At 39.5% G+C, this 21,357-nt stretch overlaps 1 protein-coding gene across 5 annotated transcripts in view; it reads right to left on the bottom strand.

Moving 5' to 3' along the window:
• RBPJ (recombination signal binding protein for immunoglobulin kappa J region) overlaps positions 1–21,357 on the bottom strand; it is a 102,255-nt gene that overhangs the window by 21,831 nt on the left and 59,067 nt on the right. For all 5 annotated transcript variants that reach the window (XM_015568691.1, XM_006771033.2, XM_006771035.2 and 2 more), the window contains 3 exons: positions 20,820–20,858; positions 11,779–11,874; positions 1,767–1,932 (listed from right to left, as the gene is read on the bottom strand). In XM_015568691.1, the coding sequence (XP_015424177.1) occupies positions 1,767–1,932; positions 11,779–11,874; positions 20,820–20,858 (301 nt within the window). The remainder of the gene's footprint in view (positions 1–1,766; positions 1,933–11,778; positions 11,875–20,819; positions 20,859–21,357) is intronic.

The following is a 21,357-nucleotide window of genomic DNA, read 5'->3' on the forward strand; positions in this document are numbered from 1 at the left end:
GGCAAGATATACTAAGCTATGATTCTGGGAAAGGTGAGTGGGAATGCTGTTTGGTTGGCATTACTTCCCTTACAATTGCTGGAAGCTGAAATTAGTTAAAGCAAGCAATAATTAACACGGTTATATACACTGGTCTCTAGAATCCCGGGCTTCTCAATATCTACCTGTCCAACCTAATTAATAACAGTACCAAATGTTGAGATACAACTTGCGACATAGAACTCTGACTTTCTATATGAGGAAAATAGGTAAGACATTTAGGCCTATTAAATAAATTCACCACTTACATATATCCTTAACTTTGGCTCAAGGGTCATAACTTAGAAATACTTTATACTGCTTTATTTTCGTTTAAGATGAAACAACCTTTATTGTAATAAGTTTTATCGTAAACCTAACTTGAAATACATAGATGACAAGTCTTGCTGATAAAAATTACAAAGATATAAATGACATAAAAAGACTCAAATGTGAAAAAAAACTGATATTGAGGCTTCTTACTGCTCAACTATATATATAAAAGCCTAAGCGACCGTTCTGACAGTTGCTATGACATGCACTGACCACCAGGGGGCAGATGCTCAAAGCAGGAGCTGCCCCCTGGTGGTCAGTGCACTCCCACAGCCAACCTCCTGTGGCCAGCCAACCTCCTGCAGTCCCTCCCCCCAGCCGATTGGCCCTGATTGGGACTATGCAAGACGGCCTCGATCACCGATCACCGGTCAGGCCTAGGAACCCCATCCATGCACGAACTCGTACACCGGGTCTCTAGTTCTCTATAAAAGGGCTAAAACTGAATTTGAGAGTACAAATCCCCTAGCTCACGACCCTTAATGCTGCCCTCCAACCCCTCCTAGGGCCAATTAAGGCACTCAGTAAAAATATATTAAATGACAAACTAGCTTTTTATGCATTATTTTAAAAGACATTTATGTGGTCACTAAGATCAGAACTAACCATTTTTTTAAATCTTAATATCAAGGGAAAACAAATGTTAAATGCTAAGTCAATAAAGAATTATTTCTGAATACCAAAGGTACAGATTGAAATGACAGCTCTTTAAATTTATAACATACAATTAGTAAAACTAATTCATACGTTTCATTCCCTAGAAAATTAATTTTTAAAAATCCCTAAAAGTCTGACTAAAGCTAATCGTGGCTGTGCTTGCCTATAGCATAGTTCTGCTCCACAAAGAGGTGAGGGAAAACATTTATGATCTTTATAACCCAAGTCAATGCCTCTAAGAATTTATCTCTATCATTTTGCTTCTAGCATAAGACTAAGATTAAAAGAGCAGAGTAAAATACTATTGAACTATGCATTTATCATTTGAGCATCACACCCCTCTCAGATGAGTGATTAGACTCCTAAACTTATTACTTCCAATGGAAACCTGATTCACAGCCCGTTAAAGCTGCTGGCAAGCTGAGTGCCACCATTAGATATCAACAGCTTGAGTGCCATGAATCATGACTAGACCACAGCCATTTGAGAAGTTTATTTCTGGTTCTGATTTATATTTTAAAGAGATTGCTACCAATAGCTGACTTGTACATACTTTAAAACATTTATATCATGTCTTATCAGGGGGCCTGAAAACTCAAATAGTAGCCAAATAAATAATATAATGTAAATGGTGAACCAGGTATACAATAAAGAACGGGGTGGGGAGGAGGAACGGATCACTACCACAAAAACAAATAAGGGCACTACTAGATTCTGGTACATGGTGGCTTTATGGGGAATCAACAGTTTTAATTTACCTTTCCTTCCAAGTTCAGCTGCTGCATTTCTTGGTCACTATTTCCTATTCCAATAAATGCACATGGTTGAGATTCTTGTTCAGAACAACCATCCCGCTCCATTTGTTCTTTTTTTTTCTTCCATCCGCTGCCCATAAGATACACACAAGGAGGTGGGCAAAAAAACCTGAAACAATTTGAACAAAAACAATGCAATTCAATTTTAAAAATGCATTTTCTTGTCTGAACATCCTATATTATAAAAGTGCAATATGCAAATTGACTGAACAGCCAAACAGTGAACAACCACCTGGACAACCATCCGGGACCACACTATGACACCCACTGTGCCAGGCCAGCCAAGGCGGGTGTGATGTGATTGGTCAGGGGCTGGCCATCACCCCATGATTGCCCCACAGAGAGAGGCCCAGGTCACCAGCCAGCGGGGTGATCAATCAGGGGGGTTCCACAATCATCCCAAAGAGGGAGGCCTAGGCCACTGATCAGGGGGCTGCAGTGGGTGGGCGGGACTTCCCTCTGCAAGGGAAGCTTGGGTGCTAGAGAAAAGCCAGTGCTGGCAGTGGGGGGAGGAAGGTCTACTCTTGCACGAATTTTGTGCATCAGGCCTTTAGTAAGAATATAAAAATCATATTGAACTGCACTAAGTTAGCTCCTAATGAAGGCCTTTATAATGCAAATAGTCACATGAGGATACTAGAAGCAAAACTTCCACTAAGACTACATTTGTTCAGGTAAGACTCACCTGTGTAGAGTGATGCACTCAGTTTAGAGTTCTGAACTATTAAAGTTCAGCAAATCTAATGTACTCTAACATATTACAAAACACAATACACCACACCAAAGGATCTGCAATTCCTAAATAGGTCTCAAAATGAGGTAGTATTAATTAATGACATTATTGCTATGGATATTACACCTAATTATCCTATCTAATAAAAGAGAAACATGCAAATTGACCATAACCCTGACACCCTTCCCACTGGCTAATCAGCAGGATATGCAAATTAACAGCCAACCAAGATGGCGGCCGGCAGCCACGCAGCTGAAGCGAACAGGAGGCTTGCTTGCTCCAGCGATGGAGGAAGCCAAGGTTCCCCGCCTGCCGCAGCCTGGCTCTGAGCTGCAGTCTAAGCAACTATGTTGCAATTATAGAAGCCAAACAGACCCAGAACCGGCTTTCAGCCCTCAGAGCTGGAGCTGGCTCTCAGCTCCAGGGACAGCTATAGAAGGTAAATAAATCCCAGAATAAAAAAAAAGGAAAAAAAGGAAAGGCTGGGAGCGTGAGTTGCCCTCCAGCCTGAAAACAGCTCTCAGGCCCTCATCCAGACTGGCCAGGCACCCCAGTGGGGACCCCCACCCTGAAGGGGGTGTGACCAGCTGCAAACGGCCATCATCCCGTCATCCAGGCTGCCTAGGCCCCCAAGTGGGACCCCCACCCTGATCTGGGACACTTTCAGGGCAAACCAGCCAGTACCCACCCGTGCACCAGGCCTCTATCCAGGCAGGACGGGACAGCGTGAGCTGCCATCCGGGCCCCATGTGCAGCCTTGGGCAGAGGGGCATAAGCCCTGCCCCCAGCCTGGACCCTTGTGTGCCACCTGAGCCCCCAGCTGGGACCCCCGTGCTGCCTAAGCCCTGCACTGCTAAGCCCCGCCCCCAGCCGGGATCCTATGACTATTGGAGGGCAGAAAAGTGCCACTGGGCTCTGGGTCACTGTGGTGATCCAGCCATCGGTAAGCAGAAAAGTGCAGCCTGTAGGCAGCCCCCAGCTGCGCCTGATCCGGGAGCAGGAAAGCAAGCCCAGCCTGAGGGCAGCACCTAGCTGCGCTTGATCCGGGAGCAGGAAAGCAAGCCTGGCCTGCAGGCAGCCCCCAGCTGGGCCTGCTCCCCGGTCGCCATGGAAACCTGGCAGCGGGAAAGCCCGGCCTGTGGACAGCCCCCAGCTGGGCCTGCTCCCTGGTCGCCATGGCGATCTGGGAGCAGGAAAGCCCAGCTTGCAAGCAGCATCCCTATCCTGGCCATAGCTCAAGGGAGAGTACAACATGCAGTGGAGGCCAGGAGCCTGAGAGATCAACACAGAGGGGCTCCTGCTCCAAGCCTCCATGATGTGGCTGGGGGCAGGGCCCCCGCACAAACACACACACACACACACACACACACAGGACACCTGCTCCAAGCCTCTGCTGCCAGACTGTGGCCATCAGTAGGACATCCACTGAGGGCTCCCAGACTGTGAGAGGGGCAGGCTGGGCTGAGGGAACCCCCACTGCCAGTGCACGAATTTCATGCACCGGGCCTCTAGTATCATATAATTAACCTATAAAATAGAATTAGAACAATGGCCAAAGTAGAGACTCTCAAAACAGTAATAAAACTAGTAGAAGTAAAAGTAAAGCAGATGATCACTGAATTACTATGCCTTATATATCTTAAACCCACAACACCTGGTGCATGTGGACAAGCGAAAGAATAATACACTGTATCTTTTCAACTCTCAAGACTTTCAATACCTTTGTTTCACTAGTTGCCAAAAACCTGTCCTTACAAATTCTTCCCACCTAGAATAACATCCTTATAATCTTCTCTTTAGCAATTAAAAAAATATCTATTTCAAAGCCTAGCTCAAGCCCCATCTTTTACATAGTTCAGATCATCAATCTAGTCCTTATCCTATATAAAAGCTAATATGCAAATTGTCTCCTCGACTGGGAATTCGACCAGGGGGTGGGGCCGGCCTACCAACTGCCCTCGGCCCCTCCCCACAGCCAGTCCAGCCCTATAGCCCCCGATCAGGGCTGGCTGGCCGGACCCCACCCGTGCACAAATTCGTGCACCAGGCCTCTAGTGTAGGTTATAATTTGCTTTTGCTCAATTACATATTCTTACTTGTACATACTTTAAAACATTTATGCCATGATTATCCAGGGGCCCGAAACTCAAATAGTAGCCAAATAAGTAATGTAAATGGTGAACCAGGTGTACAATAAGTAAGTAAAAATATCCTTTAATTACCCAAAGAGGGAGGATCCCTCCCTTCTTTCTTGAACTACTTAGCCCTCATGGTAATTCCCACTTTTTGTAGTTATGAGTATAGGAAATTTTTCTTAATTCAAGACCACTGTAAGAAAAACAAGAGCTTAAATACCATTATAATTAACTACTGGTGTGTGGCTCTGATGACAAGACAATAGGGCAGTGATGGTGAACCTATGACACGCATGTCAGAGGTGACACACGAACTCATTTTTTTGGTTGATTTTTCTTTGTTAAAAGGCATTTAAATATAAAAAATATCAAAAATATGTCTTTGCTTTACTATGGTTGCAAATATCAAAAAATTTCTACATGTGACATGGCACCAGAGTTAAGTTAGGGTTTTTCAAAATGCTGACACACCGAGCTCAAAAGGTTCGCCATCACTGCAATAGGGAATGGCAAGCCTGTGAGTATATACCAATCACACTGCTGAACACAGGTATATGGGCCTAATGTTGGTCACATCCTTCAATTGTTCAATAGATCCCTGAAATCAAATTTTAGAACGTGGCCACTAAATGATGCTTTGTAAGCCAACAAAATGCAGACTTAAGAAAACTGTACACCTGCATACGTGTGTACATGCATACACAGACACTGTAGACTGGATTTGGCACTCAGGCCTTCCTACCAGTAGTAATATTACGTTCTTGTTTTCTCCCCTCTCAACACCTATTACAATATTGACTGCATAAAAATATATGATGGCATCCTAGCCAGTTGTCTTAGTGGATAGAGCGTCAGCCTGGGGATTTAAAGGTCCCAGGTTCGATTCTAGTCAAGGGAACATGCCTGGGTTGTGGTCTTGATCCCCAGTGGGGGCCGAGCAGGAGGCAGTCAATCAATGATTCTCTCTCATCGCTGATGTTTCTGTATCTCTCCCCCTCTCCCTTCCTCTCTGAAATCAATAAAAATAATATTAAAAAAATATATATATATATGATGGCACCTTCTTTTTGCTCAACTTTCAAAGACTACTTAGAGGCAATCTACATATTATATAAAAAGTGAGCTGGGCTTATTTAATAATGTTAATTCACCAAATTATTTATTGTACCAGGTGCTGCAAAAATAGTAGTTTCAAAATAAAGGACAAAAATTTCTGTCCTGATGCAACTCTCAATCTAATAGGAGAGACAATTTTTTAAAAAGGTAAATGAGTAAAAGAATGTATATAGTCTGTTAGCTGGTGATAAGTACTGAGAGAGAGAGAGAGAAAAAAAAAAAAAAAGCAGGAAAGAGGGTAGTTAAAATGTCGAAGACCCAGTGGCTGGGGGAAAGCTTCTGTAGGAAGGTGACTTTGAGTCACAGCCTACAGCCATGGATGACTGACAAACAGACCAAGTGGCTGGAGTAAGGAAGAGGAGGAGAGAACAACAGATGAAGCCAAAGATAATGGGTAAGTAGATCAAGTAGGCCTTTAGGAGTCAAGCTGGGTAAGGAGGGAAGCCTCTGGAGTTTTCTCATATTTATCTAAACCATCAGAGCAGCTTTCATGCCTGCACACTTTCACAGTGGACACAGAGGTCACAGGCGAGGCAGTGGGCTCAGCTCCAGGTCACTCCAAGGTCAGAGGGATTCCTGAATTAGCTGGGCTAGTTCTGGAATTAGCTGGGCTAGTTCTGGAGTTGGCTCAACTCAAGTCCACACCAGGAATCGCTCTGGTCTCTAATGCTGAGAGCTGCCCAAAGATTACCATGGCACAGACTCAAACACCTAACTGGCATACATACTCTCAGGAATATCAATTTTGGAAACTTGTCTCCTATTAGTATTTTACTGAACATTAATGTTAAGACTTCTTAGTAAATTGGTATACCAGCTATAAAATTCAAAGCGTTGTGCTTTAGTATAGCACACCAAATATAGTAGTCAAATCCCATTAAGTTTTCATAAAAAGTACTTATATTCCCCATCTGAAAAATATAAAGAGGGCAAAACCTGTAAAAGACTAGGTAGTACTGGTTCTCTCAAAAGTCCTATGATAAAAGGGCATGAAACTAAAAAATGACAGGAGGCAAGACATTCTTTACCAACCAAAGCACTGACCAAGGTTCTTTACTGAAAGTGCTTTTTCAATCATAATAAACAAACAGAAAAGACTCTTAACTGCCTTTGAGCTAGCCTTGTTTTTTAAATCAACTCTACAACTATCCCAAAATATTGTGAAGAAAACAGCAAATCCAATATAATCGAAACAGATTTCTAAAATGTGATGTCATTTTAAAAATATTTAAAATATCCTAATATTACACCTCCTAAAAACAGCTAATGAATCAAACTTTCATTTCCACAACTTCAGTAGTAACATAATAAAATAGAAGATAAGTTTATGCACCAAAAAGAGGGTGGAAATTAAAGGAATGGTGATGTGGGGGGGAGGGACCCTAATTAACGATTAAAACACACCTTTCTAATGAGGTGTGAAATACATTTTTAAAATTTGAATAGATTTTTAATGTATACCAAAAACTCAGTGAGTAAAAAGTTCGACCATCAGGAAGCCAGCTAACAGAGTTTAACAGCTGCTGTGAAAGGATATTCTATGAAACAATGTGCCTTTATTTTCTAATCTTTCCCAGTAGCTCTAAGCACCTATGACAAACAATTCTTTTTTATGCCACTTGGTGGCGATATAAACACATTTATGATTTTACTTATTTTCTAGTTCAATCCATTTTCATCTTCAGAGAATGATTCAACAACTTTTCTCTCATATCCTGAGATAAGATCTGAAAAATATCTTACAGATTCAAAGAAGTTTTTTTATTCAGCCCAGTATTTAAAATAAGTTAGGTTAGATGAAACCCAAGCACATAATTTACATTATCTGATCACCTTTGCAGAATCATTACCCTTTGGTGACTATTCAATTCAAAAGCAACAAACAAAACAAAAAACACCTTGGAACTGTCTGCATGCCATAGTTATCTCAATTAACACATTCTCAGTATGACTTCAGAGTCCTACTCTAATTATCTAAATGGCTTTATTGCCTCAACAGCATCACCATCACCTACATTACTGCTTAAGTACTTTCCTTGACAAAGTTGAAGGAATGTTAATATCAAATGGCATCCCCATTTCTTTAATGGAAAATATCCTCTACACAAAATAATCTTTAAAAGTTTATTTTTCAACTTGCAAAGTTCTTCTTTCTTCCATGAAAAGGTAAAACTAACTACTAACATAAATGGGATACCGGATGTGCTAAGCAAACAAATTTTGTTATCAGGCACAAAAGTTAGTCTGAACAATTTATAATTATAAAATTTCCTGACCAAACTTTTCCAGCATCATTCACTCGAGTTATTTTATATGCTAAGAGACTGTGGTCATGTCCCCAGGGTACTTCACGCTTTATGCCTTAGCAGCTTTTCAGAAAAGCCCAAATCTAGATTAACAAGCAAGAAGGCACATCTTCCTCTTCCCACCTTGCACTCTTCTCAATGAGTAAGGGACCAGACCTCTTCCAGGAGGGCTGGACTGCATGAATGTTTTCTTACTATGAATACTTTAAAAAAAAAAAGTAATTTTAACTGGTTTCCACCTTTATTGTAAAACTAATACATGTCCACTCAAGAAACATTAGTACAAACATGTAAAAATATAGGAAAGTATTTACTCTAGGTCTTTTCATCATTTTCCCCTCATTCTTTGGAGGCTAGAAGCTTAGGCTCTTCAAGCTTTCCTTTGAGTGGTGTTTTAGATTGGCCAGGCCATATCCAAATAATAGGAAATAAAGGCAACCACAATAAAAATAAATAACCCTTAAATCAAGATTTTAACTTGATAAGCCACTACAGCTTGTTACTCATATACTTTTAACAGTGACTAATAAACAGGGAAGTTATCTGGACTTAGATGTAATTTTTTGAGTAGCTCTGCCCTTCTGTTATTGCCACTAGGCCTGTTATCCATCATAGCATTAAATGACATCCTAACTTTTAAAATTCTCACTAAAGATCCTTTTGCATAGTACCTGGCGCATAACAGGTCATCAGAAATAAAGAAATGACTGAATGAATCCAATCGTACTAAAATGCACCTTCAAAAATCCAGAGAAAGGAAAGCAGCACTGCCTGAATTGTTATCCACACAGTAAATATATCTAATCTTATTTCCATTAGATCTAGCCCAGCCTCACTCAGCTGATGGTAAAAGGAATAATCCTAGGCAAAGTTTATTTACAAAATGGATGTTCTTTAGGTATCTTAACCTCATCCTCAAGCCTTGTTGTAAATAACCAACACCCAAACACAAACTGGAAGGCTATGGAAAAAAGGGCAATAAAAAGAGTGAGACATTTGGAATTATAGACCCAGGAGTTCTAATCCTGGCTACATGGATTTCCAAAGTGAACCTGGTATTTGATTTCTAGTTTAGTCACTCACAGAATGGGGATTATAATATACCTATTTATAAGACTATTCTGAGAATTAAAATTTAAAAACACTTGTAAATGCACTTCCAAAACAATGTCCGGCTCTAGACTGGGAAACTGTTTCTTCCTGAGATTCACCGTGAGGTGCAAGACTGGCCTAATTTGAGATTCATCTCAAATAATGAAGGTATTGCCTTGCTAGGTTTTGCTTAGGAAAAATCAAACCAAAAGCAAAAAGAAAAAAAGAGAAAACACCAAACCCAAAAAGCAGATGATCGGCTATGCTCACACTCAATTTATTTTTATTTTTATTTTTATTTTTTAAATATATTTTATTGATTTTTTTACAGAGAGGAAGGGAGAGAGATAGAGAGTTAGAAACTTCGATGAGAGAGAAACACCGATCAGCTGCCTCCTGCACATCCCCCACTGGGGAAGTGCCCGCAACCCAGGTACATGCCCTTGACCGGAATCGAACCCGGGACCTTTCAGTCCGCAGGCCGACGCTCTATCCACCGAGCCAAACCGGTTTCGGTGCTCACACTCAATTTAAATTCTCTATCTCTCTCTGAATTTCGAGTACAACTTCATAAAAAAAGGAGCCACTATCTTGCTTTGGTCTTTATGTCCCAAACTGCAGATACCAACTTTTTCCAATATTTACTGTAAATCAGATGATTAGTTCTACTAGTAAAGAAAGATAAAATAATCAGAAATTTAGCAAGCTTGAATGATGATATACAAGAACACTTTGCAGTATGAGTCCTAAATACTGTTTTCACTTGTTCATCCTCTTTGAGGACAAAATTATCATTAAATAGCTTCACCTACTTTTCAGCTCAGATTTTGAGAACTTTAAGGAAGAGACTACTTGATTTTCTTCCAGCATGTAAATTAATTTAATTATATACTTACATTCACTTCTTATATGTATGTTAAGATTTTCTTTATCTATGATTCCACCCTTCCTTTCAACCCAACATCCAAACCTGAGTTTTCATTCCTTTTCCCACTTTAGTTTCATATCTTTCTAGTCAATTCAAAAAATCTTTCATCTTCCCCCATAAGCAAGCCTTTTGTCCATGAAATGCTTAATTTAAAAATACTGTCTGAAAGACAAGACTAGAGAAACTATTAACAAGAAACTTCTAGGAATAAAGTGAAAAAACAAACAACCAAAGTCCACAATCATACATCATAAATACTGAAATTTATAAAATACTGTGACAAGTACTAAACATAAAGATCACTTTGTTGTAACTTAATTTTGGCCAATCTTACTTATAAGCCATTTTTGTAGTACCAACATTTATGTAGTACTAACTCAACTTTGTTGTTTTTTCTTTTTTTTAAGATTTTTTATTTCTTTGTTTTTTTATAAAGAGAGGAAATGAGAGGGAGTGGGAGGGAGGGAGGAAGGAAAAGAGAGAGAGAAACATCAATCAGCTGCCTCCTCCATGCCCCCAGCCAGGGATCTGGCTGCAACAGGGATATGTGCTCTGACTGGATCAAACTGGCAACCTTTTGGTAGAAAGGACAATGCCCAACCAACCAACTGAACAACACTGGCCAGAGCTGTGTTTTCTTAATCTGAACAGGCACAGGGGCAAGGTGGAGAGGACTGGGAGATCTTTTCTTTATAATCACTCCATAGTTCAATTCAGGGGTTTGTTTAGTCTTTTCCTTTTTAAAATGGTACTCAGGCCCTGGCTGGTTTGGTGCAGTGGATAGAGCGTCAGCCTGCGGACTGAAGGGTCCCTGATTCGATTCCAGTAAAGGGCACATGACGGGTATCAGGCTCAATGCCACTGGGGGGCATGCAGGAGGCAGCCGATCAATGATTCACTCTCATCATTGATGCTTCTATTTCTCCCTCTCCCTTCGTCTCTGAAATCAATAAAAATATATTTTAAAAAAATGGTACTCAGGGTCACATCCTAAATAATAATCCTATATAATAAAAGCCTAATAAGTGTCCGACCGTTCGTTCGACTATTCAGTCACTATGACGTGCATTGACCACCAGGGGGCAGATGCTCTGACCAGTAGGTTAGTTTACTGCTGGGGCCCTGGAGCCCTCCTGTGGTCCCTCCCCAGCTGGCCAATCTCCCACAGGCCTGCCTTAGCCAGCCAGCACCGATTGGCCCCAATCAGGACTGGGCGAGATTGGCCGGACACGCCCTGGACGAATCTGTGCACCGGGCCGGTTTCAGCCCGATCCCCGCAGGGCAGCCCGAGGGACCCCACTGGTGCACAAATCCATGCACCAGGCCTCTAGTTTATTTATAAAACTACATTTACCACCAAAAGGAAAGCTACTTTTTTGAACAAGTAATATATCCCAGAAATAGAACATCATGAAGCCCCAAAGAAAAATTATAGATTACAGTTTGTAATTATCAGGGATTTAACCAGATGATCTCGACTAAATCTGCCATAACTCACTTTGTTTCTCCTTCAATAGAGACAAATCCTTACTTTTCATTTTGTACTTGCAAATAACCTGAGAAACAATTTTTGCATATTAACACATCATTTGCAAATTCATGTGACAGCTACAATGAACTACCCACCAAAAAATAATAATCTTACCTTTTTTCATTTCCATATGACTTCTGTGCAACTTTTGCATGAAGAATAAGTACTGTTTGATCCCCTCGCTCTTTTAAATAATTCCGCATTGCTTCCCTAAAATAAAACACAAATATTACTATTACAGGGGTGAGGTTTAAAATATTACCAAGCTCTGTAATGAGAAAAATGCTGGTGAGTATATTTTAAACAAGCAAATCTAAAAGCAAAAACATTAAGACAAAACAAACTCATGAACTAAACTTAAAGCCCATTATACAATGGGGCAATAAATACTGCTCATCTTCAATTTTATACTTTTTTCTTTAAAAGAAGAAACTGTCTTTCATTCTTGGAATTTATGATGTAACTGAGCTAAACCACAATTACAATTCCAGAATCACTATGTACATTGCTAAATTTGGCTTTAAATTGTTCATAAACTTAATGACATGCAATACTTTGTATTTAATTATCTACTTATTAGAATGAGTGTTTCTCAGTGAATACAAAGCCATAACAAATCATTAGGTCATCCGAGGTTGTTATTATGTTCTTAAAATAACAAGCCTTACATAAGGACTAAAAAAGGGATATCTCATGTACTACAAACACAGTTACTGAATAAATTTTGGGGGGAAAAGTTAATTCTTTCAAGTACAAAGCACTCCAACTACCTATTTATTATGTATAAATTATATAAAAAGTTCCATGTGTTAAATATATTTATTTATTCAGTTATTTTGCTAAGCAGTATAAAGAACATTAGATCAAATTTATAACTATGAATCAGCAGAATCCCAATTCTGGACATTTGCACACAATGCAAAAGTAAAGCAAAGTTGTTTCAAAGACAATAATCAGGAAACAGTTTTAATAAGTTAAATGCTGTTTTACTTATCTGTACTAATAAAAGGGTATTATGCTAATTAGACTGGGTCAGCTGGACATCTTCTGGACATCTGACTTCCTTCAGGACAAAACCAGGGTGGCGGGGGCTGAGGCAGAGGCGGTTAGGGGCAATCAGGCCAGCAGGGTAGCAAGCAGTTAGGGGTGAGATCAAGCCAGCAAGGGGGAGCAAGCAAGTAGGTGCGAGATCAGGCCAGCACAAGGGAGCAAACAGTTGGGGGTGAGATCAGGCCGGCGTAGGGGAGCAAGCAGTTAAAGGATGAACAGGCCAGCAGGGGAGGGCAGTTAGGGGGTGATGAGACCGGCAGGCAGAGGCAGTTAGGGGTGATGAGGCCGGCAGGCAGAGGCAGTTAGGGGCAATCAGGCAGGTGGGCAGGCAGGAGAGGGGTTAGGAGCAAGAAGTCCCGGATTGTGAGAGGGATGTCCGACTGCCGGTTTAGGCCCGATCCTGCAGTTGGACATCCTGAGGGGTCCCAGATTGGAGTGGGTGCAGGCTGTGCTGAGGGACATGCCCTCCTTCCACGAATTTCATGCACCATGAAATTCTATCTAATAGTATCTATCTAATAGAAATTCTATCTTCTAGTATCCTATCTAATAAAGTGGTAATATGCAAATTGACCATCACACTGTCACAAAGATGGCAGCACCCACAGCCACAAGATGGTGGCGCCGAGTCCCCTCAGCCCTGCCGGAGTCCCCCAGTCCTTTCAGCCCTGCAGGGTGTAGGGAGGAGTAGGCGTGGCTAGACCCGCCCTCAGCCCCCCAGCCACCCAGGGCCAGCCCAAAGTGCAGGCAAACCTCAGATGTCAGCTGCCCAGCCACCTAGGGCTGGCCCAAGGCACAGGCAAGCCTCAGATGTTGGCTACTCAGCCGCCTAGGGCAGGCCCGAGGCGCAGGCAAGCCTCGGATGGCAGCTGCCCAGCCACCCAGGGCCACCCAAGGCTCAGGTAACCAGGGCCGGCCAAGGCTTGTGCTGCTGGCAGTGGCAGCAGTAGAGGTGTGACGGGGCGTCAACTTCCCCTGATGGCCGGGTCACTTCCCGCCCCTGAGGGCTCCCAGACTATGAGCAGGCCAGGCTGAGGGACCCCCGCTCCAGTGCATGAATTTTCATGCACCAGGCCTCTAGTTATAAATAAAAGACAAATGTATTAGGATAGCTATACAATAGTAGTACAAATGTGGGGAATTCTAGACTTGTAGCACTTAGAGAAACTATGTGGCCTGGGGCAAATCATTTAACCTCATCCAGACTCAGTTTCCTATCTGATAATAACAGATGATATTGCTAATCTAACACAAAGTGGTTGAGGGGTTTAAAGGAGATAATCTAGAAGACAGTATTTATGTTTACTAACTGAAAACCTGTTAGCTGCAAGACCGGGCAGGTAACAATGGTCCAATATATTGAGAATTAATCCCTATCCCTTAAAAGGGGCTTTAAAGTTCAGTGAAGACAACAGCTCAGAAAACAAATTGTAATGAAATACATGATCCAAAGAGGTATGATCAGTAGGGGAATGTCTATGTAAAGGAGGGGAGGGGTGATAAAGAACTACATGCTAGGAAAACTTCTTAGAAGAGGTCATCTCTGAAGTAACAGGAGCAGACAGAACAAGTAAGGCATCCCAGGGTCTGGGAGTAGTATGGAAAAGGTCACGACCAACCCTGCACATTTGAGTACAGTGAGATAGTCAAGCTGAGGAACAAGGCAGCCAAGACAACAAAACAGCAGCAACATTTCTTGAGTGTTTACTAAGTGTCAGGTGTTTAGCTTATCACTTAAATGCATCATTTCATGTAATCCTCAAAATCCAAAAGGGCATGTGTGTCTTGCCCAATGTCTTGCAATTAATAAGTGAGAGTCAGAAATTAGAATCTCAAATTCTCTTATTAAGATACTAACATAAGCCATGGCCATGAATAAAGCTGACAAGTTGGGAGTCAAATTGTGAAAGGCCTGCCAAATCCCATGAAATCTGACATTTGTAACTTAAATACTCAGTATGAAAGTTTAAGCTAATTCAAATATCACTCTGATAGATGAGAATCAAAATGGTAGCAGTTAATAAATGTTTTAAAACACCTAGAGAAATACTTAAAATGTTAAAAAATACACACAAAAAATCTCATTGAAAATTGAGAAAAGATCATTTACTTTTTTATCTTTAGCCCATTGTAGAAAACACCATGTGTGGAACTTGGATTTTTCAATCTACACAAAAGTCAATTAAATGATCTTGAGGATTTTTAAACAATTAATTTTCCTTCTTAGTTAATTCTAGTGGTGGAATAGAGAAAAGATTAGAGAACAGAGAGACAAGACACAGTTGAAAAAAGGCTCATATACTAAGAAAGAAGCAAGAGGAGGTAGTAGAGAAGATAGAAAAGACAACAACTCTTTATATCTTTTGTTTGGGGAGAAGTGGATATATATTAAGAAGCTGACATGTCAACACTGAAGCGCCCCAGACCTCCATGCTGGAAGTGTTCAATAGGTTGTTGGAAATACCTGTACTTCCAGAGAGGGGTCTGGGCTGCAAAAGTGGGTTTTACTGGTATATCATTGGCAAATGAAGCCACAGAAGTGAATGAAATCTCCCAGAATGAAAAAAAGAGGAGGGAAGAACTGACTATGGAAGATAAAACGACTGAATGTCAGTATTAAAGGATCAGCTAATGTTGGAATCCATAAATGATGGTGCAAATTCCACAAACCCTCCCAAGGGTGGAAACAGAGAAAGCATATTCTCAGTGACAGATGAGTCAAGAACAACAAAATGAATAAAATAAATGGAGAACAACTGGTAAGGGGCAGAACTGAATCTGTTTACTAGATGCTATGGAAGCATACAATCTCGAAAGAGAGAGAACAATCAAAAGGTGAGATGCTACAGAGGTCAAAGTCACTTAGAGCAAGAAGTCTAACAAATGCCAGCTAACAGAAAGCCTTACATGTTATTTATAAAATCAGAGAGGCCACCATGATGTCTATTTGTAAATACCGTCTAAGAAAGAAGCTGACTATGGAAGGTAAAATGACTGAATGTCAGTATCAAAGGATCAGCCAATGTTGGAATCCATAAATGATGGTGCAAATTCACACGAACACTCCCAAGGATGGGAACAGAGAGAGCATATTCTCAAACCTGTTGGGTACTGAACAAGAAGAGGTGCAGCCTGGGAAGGATAACGATGGTAAGAGATTTGAGTGTTGCTAAGTCAGGTGGCTAACTATAGAGTTCAGTGTGGAATAAGAACAAACAATAAAAGCCAGAAGGCACAGATGTCCAGTCCCTAACATGAAACTTGAAAAGTGATATATGTGAAAAGATCTCACTTAGGTCATAATGTATTGTCCCTTCTACATATTGTTGTTTTCACTTTAAAAATTCGTTAAGACTTTTTGCTTTTATGTTCATAAGGAATACTGGTCTATAGTTTTATTTTCTTGTAATGTCTTTGCTTTTAGTAACATAGCAATACTGTCCTTGCAGAATGAATTGGAAAGTATGTCCTGCTCTCCAATTTTCTGGAATGGTATGTATAGAACTGGCATAATTAATTTCTTAAATGTCTGGTAGAATTTAATAGTGAGATTACCTGAGCCTGTAGTTTTCTTTGTGGGAAGATATAGAACTACAAATTCAATTTCTTTAACTATAATGCTATTCAGGCTATAAGTTTCTTTTTGAGAAAGCTTTAGTAGTTTGCTAGTTTCAAGGAATTTGTGCTTCTTCAAAAGCTAAATTTACTGGCAGAAAGTTATTCGTATTTGCTTGTTATTCTTTAAATATTTGTAGAATTTGCAATGATGTCATCTTTCTCATTTTTGACAGTAGTAATTTGTAAATAATCAGATCTCTATCTGGTATGATTGTCCTGCTTAGAGTTCTTTAACATTTCTTGCAGCTCATGCCTGTTTGTGATGAATTATTTTTCAGTTTTTATGTCTAAAAAAGTCTTAATTTTGCCCGTGCTAGGTATAGAATCCTAGGTTGCTATGTTTCCCCCTCTTGGGAAAACTGTCTTGCTCCACTGTCTTCTATCTATCTAGCAAGGTTTCAGATAAAAAATCCCATAATCTTTACCTTTGTTCCTCTGTACATAATTTATCTTTTATCTCTATTACTTTTAATATTTTCTCTTTATCACCATCTTTAAGCAATTTGATTATGATGTCCTTCAGCACTTTGTACTTGGGGCTGAATTTCTTGAAATTATAGTTTATCAAATTTAGAAAAATTTCAGACATTATTTTTATACATATTCTTTTAGCCATACCCTTCCCCCCTTCAATGACTCTAATTACATGTATTTTATCTACTTGAACATAAACCACAGCTCACTAAGGATCTTTTTTGTTCAGACTTTTTTTCATTTTGGATAGTTTCTATTGCTGTTATCAGGTTCACCAATCTCTTCATCAGCAGTGCAAATCTGCAAATTAATCCCAGGAATTTTATCTTTTCAACTTTAGTACTGCAGTTTTCGTCTCTAAAAATTTGATTTGGATCTTCCATGTCCTCTATTTAACTCATTCAATCTCTCCTCTAGCTCAGGGATGCGCAGTTAAAGCCTGTGGGTCAAATTCGACCCACTGCCTGTTTTAGAAATAAAAAATTGTACCCCAATATACAGACATATCCACTAGTGTACACATTATCCATGTCTCCTTTTATGCTACAACAGAGTTGAATAGTTACAACAGAGGCTGTATGGGCCACATAAAACTAAACTATCGACCATCTGACCCTTTCAAGAAAAACTGTAAACTCCTGATCTATATTAGAAGACAAATATAACTGTTTTATTGCCTCTAATTCTATTATCTGTGTCATTTCTGGGTTGGTTTTGACTGGTTTTTCTCCTCATTATGGTCATATTTTGCTTGCTCTTTGTATGACTGATACGTTTTGACTCAATCAATTTTACCTTTTTGAGTGCTGGGTATTTGTCTATTCCTGTAAATACTCTTGAGCTTTGTTCTGATGCACAGTTAAGTTACTTGGAAAGATTGTGATTCTTTCAATCTTGTTTTTAAGTTGTTAGGTAAAACCAGAGCAACATGTAATCTAGGCCTAATTTTGCAGCACTATGGAAGCAAACCCTCCCGAGTACTCTAGTTGATGCACGTGAACTTTAAGATTTTTCCACACTGGTTTCTGGGAACAGGTCCTATCTGTAGTAGTGAATGAGCTTTGGGACTTCTTCCTTCTAATTCTTTAGGTTGGTTTCCCCGCAACCTTGGGTAGTCTCCTCACACACGTGCTGATCTATACTCAACTGAAGACAGAGGGAACCCTCTGCAGATCTCTGGAACTCTGCACAGCACTTTCCTCTCCAGCTCTCTGCCCTGGAAACTCTAGCCATCGTGGCCTCCTTAGAGTCCCAGTCCATCTCAACTCAAGGTGCTTACTAGGCTCCATCTGGATGCCCCCTCCCTAATCATGTCGTGGAAACTCTCCCTAGGCACTAAGCTGGAGCAATTGTAGAGCTCACCTCATTTGCCTCCTGTCTCTTAGGGATCACCTGTCCTTTCTTGCCTGCCGTCCAATATCTTGAAAACAGCTGTTTCATAAATTTTGTCCGGGTTTTTAGTTGTTTCAGGCCGGAGAGTAATTCCAGTCCCTGTTACTCCATGTTGGCCAGAATTAGAAGTCCTAAAAGCTACTAAAATTTTCCAAACAGGGAAAATTGCTTAAAGGTTAAATGGAAAATCATGATAAAGTAGATGGGACCTAACTATATTATTTTATGTATTTAAGGAAAGAAATTTTTCTTCATGTTTATCATCATGGTATTTATTACTATTTTTACAGGATAACCAATTAAGTAACTAATTTATCCATCAAAATATATTTTATTGTTAGGAGTCAGTCCAACCTACTGCTGCTGGTAATGAAATAAAAATATTTATCAATCAATTTTTAAATTACCTCTACATGTGAATTCAACAATTCCACTGAGTATTTCTTCAAAACATGTAACAATAAGTAACTGAAAATATATTTACATGAACCTGTGAGACAAGTTATATTTTCCTATCCCACTTCATGTGGAATATTTATGTAATGCCTTTTTAAAAGTTTTTTAATGTTGATTAATGTAATTTCAGAATTATAGAAAAGTTGTAAAAGTAGTACAAAGAATTCCTAGTCCCTTTTCCCCCAAACATTTTACCATGTTTGTACACAATGTTTTAAAACCATTCAAGAGCACACTGTAGACATGTCATCCCTTTACCCAAAATACTTTAGTGTTTATTTCTTAAAACAGAGGCACTCTCTTATACAATCACAATGCAATACCACGGATACAATATTTGTATCTATAGATTTTATTCACATGCCGCCACTGTCCCACTAATGTCCTTTACTAAGGGGGGGACAGTGTTGAGAAACTACTGCCCTCAGGCCAAATCAGGATGGCTTCCAGTTTCTCAAAATTAAGTTGAGCTGGAACAGACATGCCATTCATTTACATGTTTTCTGTGGCTTATTTGGGGATATAAGAAGAGAGTTGAGAAGTCACAACAGACTCGGTGTGGCTCAAAAAGCCTAAAATGTTTGTTATCTGGCCCTTTAACAGAAAATGTTTGCCAACTCTCTAGCTTTAGATTAAAATAAAAATTTTTTCCTGGCCGAAGATTTAGTTAAATTTAGTTTTCATGTCTTGTTGGTCTTCTCTAATGAGGTATTCCTCAGTCTTTGTTTGTTATGCTCTTGAAAAATTAGAAGAGTAAATGACATTTATTTTATAGAATGCCCCTTATTTGCATGTCTGTTTTCTTATGCTTACATTTAGACATTTACACATTTTTGCAATAACAGCACAAAGGTAATATTAGGTCCTTCTCAGGATGCACATAACATTTATTTGTCCTATTGTTGGTATTTAGATGACTTCATTAAGGTGGTGTCTGCCAGGTTTCTTCGTTGACATTATTATTTTTCGCTTTATAAATAATACATACTTGTGAGGACACACTTAGAGACTATGTAAATACTTTGTTTCTCATCAGATTTTAAACCAATAGTTTAAGCATTCATTGATGATTTATGCCTGAAACAATTACTGTAGTGGTTGCCAAAGTGTGATTTCCTAGTTCTGGCATTCCTTCTACTTTTACTAGGTACAATTCTTCTGTAAGGAAAAGCTATCTCCTCTGCTTCATTTACTGAATCATTTTTTAACTCAGTGTAGGCTTCTTAACTGTCATTTTATTATATGGATTGTAATCCATTGCTATAATTTATCTTGATGATCAAAGTGCCCATGATTTGGCTAAAAGGAAGCCTCTTCAAGCTGGCTCCCTTGGAATCCTTCTGGCATGTCTCCATCATTCTTTGAGTGCAGCAGCTTTTAAGTAATAGCAAAAATGTGGAAATTATCCAAATGGCCATTAACGTAAAAATAAAACAAAAGCAGTGTGAAGACAATGTAGAGAATGAAGTAGAAGATATATACACAGAACAATAGTCAAGTATAATGTCAGACTTTAAAAAGAAGAAGAAGAAATACAGGCATATGTTTATATGTGCTTATAATTTTCTTGAAAGATACTAACAATGCAGGGTTAGCATTAACTCTAGGACTAAAACTGTGGAATTCAATGTCTTGGTTTTTATTTACAACCATCGACTGTTGGACATTTTTAAAATCATTTTCAAGATTAATACTTTTAAATTTAACATTTGCAATTAAAATATTATAAAATTAATTTATATCATTGGAACAGTATATTTACAGACTCATTAAAATGGGTAAAATCTTGTGTTTTCTGTAAAATTCTTTTCTAAAAGGATGTATTAAGTATCTTTCAAGTCCCATGTATAATCAACAAATTGTGACTGGTTAAATACAGCCAGATATAGAAAACTATTTTTTACACTGTAGCCCTTGTGATATTAACTATGACACCCAAGATTATATTCAAAGCCTTACTTTCCCCTTTGAAACGTATCCTCTTATCCTGATATTTTTATGGGGGGAAAGGGATGTGGGATAGAGAGGATGGGACTAAGCTTATAATCTAGATACCAATATACCAATAACTTCTTTTCAAGATCACCTAATATAGTTTTGAAAATGACAGGATCTAACACTTGAATGAAATGTTTTATTGAAAGGCTGACCAATATAATGCTTACCTAGTGAGTCGTTTAGGTGGAGGCCGCTCACCAAATTTTCTGGGGAAAATAAAGAAGAAAAAAATTAAATAGGCTATATGACATAAGCATTTTAGGAAACATGAAATCTCCTTCATAACATATACTTCAACCCTACTGACCACTGAAGAGACAAATCCTCTGGTAAACATCAATACCCAAAAACAGCAAAATACAAAAATGATTCCTCAACAAAAACAGCACACTTGAAGTAGGCCTCTGAGCATGTAGCAGACTGATTAGATGAAGATTTCCGGTACCTTTCAGAGATACTTTGCAAACAAAAACCACTAACCAAAGTCCCTGTCTCACACCATCTACAGCACCCAGAAAAATCCTCGCAGCCCAAGAGGTAGTGTAAAGGTCACAAGTGTTTATCACGAGCCAGCACTGAGCTATACATTTTTTTAAAAAAATTAAATCTTTATTATTCAGATTATTACAGTTGTTCCTCTTTTTCCCCCCCATAGCTCTCCTCCACCCGGTTCCCACCCCACACTCTGCCCTTACCGCCCCCTCC

This window comes from Myotis davidii, unplaced genomic scaffold (genome assembly GCF_000327345.1).
Source record: "Myotis davidii unplaced genomic scaffold, ASM32734v1 scaffold743, whole genome shotgun sequence".
In the NCBI taxonomy this organism is placed as follows: Eukaryota; Metazoa; Chordata; class Mammalia; order Chiroptera; family Vespertilionidae; genus Myotis; species Myotis davidii.